A 6,325-nucleotide genomic window follows, 5' to 3' on the forward strand; every position below is an offset into this window, starting at 1 on the left:
TTCTGGAATGATTGTGTCCTCACTGCCACATACATTATCAACCGTATTCCTACTCCTCTAATACACAATCAAACACCTTATAAGGTAGTTTTTCACACTAGTCCCACATATCACCACCTACGAGTCTTTGGCTGCCTTTGCTTTGCTACTATAGGTCAGGGCAGAAAGAAATTTGATTCTCGGGCTAGAAAGTGTGTTTTTCTTGGTTATCCTTTTGGGGTCAAAGGCTATAAATTGATAGATTTGGAAACACGTGAAATTCTTTTATCTAGAGATGTGGTTTTTCACGAACAAATTTTTCCTTTCAACCTACCTATTCCCAACTCTCTCCATTCTGATACTCTGCCTCCTCTTACTTCACCTCAGTTTTCTGTTCCTAGTTCTTTTTCCATTTTAGAACCTTTGCCAAATTCTATTCCTGACACTTCTCCTTCACCTTCCACTTCCACAAACTTATCTTCAACCCCAACTATTTCACCTGACTCACAATCCTTAGATATTGATTCCTCTTCACCTCCCATTTCACACACTTCTCCATCTCACCTTCCTGTTCGCAAATCTGATAGACCGAAACAGGCTCCCAAATACTTGCAGGATTTTCATTGTCAACTGGCTTCCTTCAATTCATCCAATCCAATCCAAGACACCACAACTAAGGCTCCTTCAGGTAACGCAGTTCCTTTGAGTAAATATCTTGCATACAGTAAATTCTCCTTACCTTTTCAAGCATTCTCTGCTTCAATTTCTTCTCACACCGAGCCACAAACCTATGCTCAAGCTGTTAATGATCCTCATTGGTGCATGGCCATGAAAGATGAATTGAAAGCCCTGGAGGATAACCAAACATGGATCATGACTGATCTGCCTATTGGCAAGAGACCTATTGCCTGCAAATATGTCTATAAAATCAAATACAATTCTGATGGCAGCATTGAAAGGTATAAGGCAAGGTTAGTGGCCAAGGGTTACACTCAAGAAGAAGGTATTGACTATCACGAAACTTTCTCTCCTGTTGCTAAACTTGTTACAGTACGTTGCCTCCTCGCCATAGCAGCTGTGAAAGGTTGGGGCTTGTATCAGTTTGATGTCAACAACGCCTTCCTTCATGGCAATTTACAGGAAGAAATCTACATGAAACGTCCTCCTGGATACACTCATGGTCATCCTCATCAAGTTTGTAGATTGCTTAAAAGTCTTTACGGGTTAAAGCAGGCCTCACGCCAATGGTACTCAAAATTTTCTACCTCTCTACTTCAGTTCGGTTTTTATCAGTCCAAGGCAGATTATAGTTTGTTCATCAAGCAAGACAGTCGATCATTTACAGTCTTACTAGTATATGTCGATGATATTATTGTTGCCAGTAACTCTCCTGCTGTTGTTAAAGATCTTAAAGTCTTTCTCAACAAGCAATTCAAAATCAAAGACTTGGGCCAATTACGGTATTTTCTAGGACTTGAAATTGCCCGCAATTCACAAGACATACAGATTTGTCAAAGAAAATATGCTTTAGATATTCTTGCTGACTTTGGCACTCTCGGGTCTCGACCTTCTAAGCTTCCTATGGATCAGAACTTGAAGCTCAGTAAAGAAGAGGGCAATCCTATATCTAATGCTACATATTACAGGCAGCTGGTTGGAAAACTTCTATACTTAACCATCACGAGGCCAGACATTTCTTATAGTGTCCAAATTCTCAGCCAGTTCATGGATCATCCTACTGATTTTCACTTAGCTGCAGCTTTCAAAATCCTGAAATACATCAAAGGGGCTCCAGGCCAGGGTCTTTTCTTTTCTTCAGCAAATAATCTGGATATCACAGCATATTGTGATTCCGATTGGGCATCTAGTCCTGATACTAGACGTTTTGTCTCTGGTTTCTGCATCTTCCTTGGTTCCTCTTTAATCTCTTGGAAATCCAAGAAGCAATCTGTGGTCTCTCGCTCGTCAGCAGAAGCTGAGTATCGTGCCATGGCCATCACTAGCTCTGAAATTACTTGGCTGCGTTTCCTTCTAACAGACCTTCATATTTCTCATCCTCACCCCGCTGTGCTGCATTGTGACAACCAAGCTGCATTACACATTGCTTCGAATCCTGTTTTTCACGAACGCACTAAGCATATTGAGTTAGATTGTCACCTTATTCGTGACAACATCCAAGCCGGTGTCCTCCAAACTGCCTATGTGTCTACAAAATGTCAACTGGCAGATGTGTTTACAAAAGCCTTGCCTGCATACCTATTATCTTCTCATATGTCCAAGATGGGCATTGTCAACTACTATGCTCCATCTTGCGGGGGGCTGTTAAAGAACGAGGAGGAGGATGTAATGTTGTTAAAAGAAAAAGGATGATTAGTAATCTTTTCCATTTTACAGCTACAATCAGTTATTTCATTTTACAGCTATAGGTAGTTATGCTTTCCTTTATTGTTGTAACAAAATCTGTTACCCATGCTACTGTGCGTGGGCACAAATTCCTTCTGCATGGGAAAGGCTAATGAGTCAGCCTTGATACCTGTATATATATTCCTTCTGCTTCTTCATTGTAAATTAACGAGACAATCAATATAGAAAGCTTGTACTGCAGATTAAGCAGCCAAAACGTTTTGTTCTTTATTTCCTTTCTTTCTTTTTGGTTTTCAGCCTCTGTAACCTTCAGCATTTCTTTCAGGACATGCTAGTATTTAAGGAATGATTGTAAACCTCCAATATACTTCCCATAAGACATGATCAAGATATCTGCATGGACAAAACCCAACCAATGCTAGTTCCACCACGATTATTGCCCCTTACCAGCCAAGCTCAAGAATGCTTTGTATTCACGTTTTCAATTAAGAAGCAGAGATTGAACATCAATAAAAATAAATGACCTCAATTATTAAAGTCCCAGTCAGTATCATAAGATGGACCATCATGATGGCATTTTTATAGATCAAGGACACCAATAGGAATGTCCCCACACAAATTATGGTTTCATTCCTTTTAAGTTATCACCATCCATTTGTGGTTCAAGAAATTCTATTAACTGAAATGACACAAAAGGAAAGAGAGGGTAGTGGTAGGGTGTGCACCAATACTTTGCGAAAGTTAGTCCAAGGATGCCAGTAGATATGCCTCCTCATGCAAACTAATGCTTCCATCTTCTTGAGTGACCATCTTCGATGTATGGTTCAAGAAATCCTATGAACTGAAATGACACAAAAACAATGAGTGAGTTAAATCTTGGGCAGTGATAACAGGGTCAGAGTCAGCAGGTAAGCAAAAAGCCAATTGAATTCACATTGTTAAAAGGAAATATTTCTGAGGACAATAATTACAATCCAATAATGGGTTTTAGCACTAAAAGAAACAGTTATATGCATGCTTTCCTAAAGCAACAGCTAGCACAGCTAGTAAAAAGGTTGAGAGAGAGATGGGAATGGATGGCTGTGCCATCATAACTAGAGATTGGAACTGCCAGCCTTACTGTTTGTCAGTGAATGGATAGAGTCAAAGCAACTGATTTCTTTGAATGTCTTTCTTTAATTTTTGGCTCAAAGGATTACCATAATCAGATGGAAAATGCTTTTGAAATGATATGTAGGCACTGTTGAGTAAGTTTAAGAACAATAAAAATAACTTGATAAAATCCACACTCTTGAATCCCTTGATGCAAACAAAACCAGATTATTTGCCAGATAGTTCCTTGGAGAAACAATTCTACGAAGAGTTGCAGATAAGTGGTAAGCATTGTCCTAACTGATAAATCTAGCATGCTATAGTGTTTATTTCTTTTTTCTTTTTGGTTACAAAGAAGAGGTTCACACGTAAGATCTCTAGGGGGCAGGAGGGGGGTCATGGTGCCACTTGAGCTACCAGCTCTTTGGCTAGGATGTTATAGTTGAAGGTACTTCTGAGACAAGAACTGAGATGTCTCAAGGCAGCATGAATACTAAGTCCATCAACCAAGAGATTGTACCCTTTATACTGTATAATTCTCTCACGGATGCTAAATTGGAAGATAAATAGATTCACGTGGAAGATGATAAAGAGATTAACATCTCAAAATATTAAGAAGAAAACCAGGGTAGATGATTACCTTTCTACTAGAATAGTTGTTGTTTGCATTTTAATGGATATGTGGCTTGAGTTATGAGGTTTCTCTACTAAGATTTTTATTGAATCCAAATTTTGAACAGACCAATTCAATGCAATCCAGTTTCTTATATAAAAGGGTCCAGAAAGAGCTAAAAGAACACCTTTGGAGATAGCATAAAGCATGAAACAATTCATAACAAACCATAATTTTACATTTGGATTATAGGGGGAAATGAAGGATGAGAGAAGCGTTGATCTTGGTGGAGGTAGGGCATTAGAAACTGTTCCACCAGTATCTGCAAGACCCAGTAGCCTCCGTACACCTCCATAACTTAATCCCTGAATTAGAGACACCAAAATAATCAGAACTTTTAGCTCTCGGTGTCATTTTACAGGACATCTATGACTATTTCTAAACATGATGCACATGATATATACGATGTCACATACATATCCTGATGATCTGCAATATAAAAATCAGGCTTAAGTCTCACGCAATAAAACATAGGAATCACAAGAGTTCAGGAAAAACTCACAAAACAGTATGCTAGACAAAGAAAGGTATGGCTGGGCAGTCAGTTTTGAAACACAGATTGCGAGGACACCATTAGACATTTCCTTTTCTTCTGTATAAAACTTCCTATAAATCTTGACACCTGGCTTGCCATCAAATCATAACAATTATACAATTCAGACCTTATAAATTCAAGAAAGCAATCGCAAGTAACAGTTTTTTCAATACATCTCTCATTCCAAACAATGCAAAGAATTTAAAAGATTACTTGGAGCAAAGAGTGTATTGTAAAGATTCTTCCAGAAATGCAAACCAGAACATTTTAGAAGTTTACAACCCAATTAACTGTTATGCACAAATAAAAGAACCCTACACCCTATACTTAACAAGTTAAATAAAGTCTTGGAGTTTAATTAACTCCCAGCATTACTTGTACTTAAGAGGCATGACAACTTAATTCTAGCAACTCATCATTGCAATGCCTCAACTAAGAACATCATTTTGACCGCAGAGACTAAACATCAACACAAAACTAGGTTTACCTTCTTCAACAGTTTTAACACCAGGAAGGACCTTCTCGAGATTCTCAGCTTGCAACATCTTCGAAAATGAAGCATATCTGCGAACATCCTGGAAATAGATAAAATTGTTTTATAGGCCAGACTGGAAATATAAATAAATGAATTTAACTTATAAATGTGGTCTCACCTCCACTTTAAGTACCACAATTTTGTTAACGAGAATCAAATCACCCGGTTCAATTCTAACAGCAGCAAAACAAGCCAAATATAAGCTACTACAACAGACATTCACCCACTTTCTAGCACAGAGTTCTTTAAAGATTGCACAATCATTAACTTGCAAATATTCATGATGGTGTACTTAAACCATATGGTAAATCATCTACCTTATGTAATCACCAGTAGCACACCTTCCTTCGATTGTTTTCCTCCCATCTATATACACAACCCCAGATTACTAAAGAACATGTCTTGAACCACATAAACAACAGGCAATCCAAAAAAAAATTAAAAGCCAAAAACATGGGAAAACCCCATATCAAAGAAACAAAAATAATACCTTTCAAGAGTGAAAAGTAAGGTTCTTGAACATGAATTTCACAAGATATACCCTCCAAAACCTGATCAAGAGAAAAAAAACCCTTTAATCACCAATCAATATTAATTAAAGATACTCAAGAACCTACAACAAAAGCTTACATTTATCAATTCAAGTCCCTTCTCTTTAATTAACTGATCCCAATTCTCTTCTTTCTGCTTCAAGTTGCTATCTTTATCACCAAACACCATCTTCTCATAAGTTCTACATACAGCACCGGACTTTACAGACCGATACAAAGCTGAAGCTAAACGTTTATACAACGGATATAGAGCAACCCCATCAAAAGAATCTGCAGACCATTTGAGCATTTTAGCATAAAAATCAAATCTTTAACTTGAAAAATAATTTCTTATATGGTTTTTATTACCTGTTGGTGTTGGTGTTGGTGTGGAGTGACATAACATGTCATTTGGGTCTTCTTCGAGGAGGTTAATGCAGAAGTCTTTGGAGAGTCTTAGATTGAATTCTAGGGTTTGGTTAATGTGGGATTCAAGAGTGAATTTTAGCAGCTCCTCTATCCTCTCTCTGTGTTTCTCCATTTTCGGTGTTCCTACTTGCCAATACCCTGTTCTGGCCATGGCTTGTTTTCTTTTGTTTATTTTGTCACGTGTGATG

The 6,325-nt window shown here is 37.9% G+C and overlaps 1 protein-coding gene across 6 annotated transcripts; it reads right to left on the minus strand.

Moving 5' to 3' along the window:
- Positions 1-2,842: 2,842 nt before the first annotated feature.
- LOC118048652 (uncharacterized) lies at positions 2,843-6,325 on the minus strand. Of its 6 annotated transcripts, XR_012170286.1 has the most exons (8): positions 6,078-6,324; positions 5,809-5,999; positions 5,669-5,729; positions 5,496-5,544; positions 5,297-5,351; positions 5,131-5,218; positions 4,288-4,413; positions 2,843-3,184 (listed from the first exon to the last, which is right to left on the minus strand). XR_012170286.1 is itself a non-coding variant. In XM_073410360.1 (7 exons), exons 1-7 carry the CDS (start codon positions 6,286-6,288, stop codon positions 3,125-3,127), a joined length of 786 nt encoding a protein of 261 aa, XP_073266461.1. In that variant the 5' UTR covers positions 6,289-6,325; the 3' UTR covers positions 2,843-3,124. The 6 variants fall into 6 exon arrangements, 5 of the variants coding, with proteins under 5 accessions (XP_073266461.1, XP_073266459.1, XP_034914312.1 ...); XM_073410360.1 differs by lacking the exon at positions 5,297-5,351 and having other exon boundaries at positions 6,078-6,325; XM_035058421.2 differs by lacking the exon at positions 2,843-3,184 and having other exon boundaries at positions 4,212-4,413.

The sequence above is a fragment of the Populus alba genome, chromosome 7, assembly GCF_005239225.2.
Source record: "Populus alba chromosome 7, ASM523922v2, whole genome shotgun sequence".
Lineage (NCBI taxonomy): Eukaryota > Viridiplantae > Streptophyta > Magnoliopsida > Malpighiales > Salicaceae > Populus > Populus alba.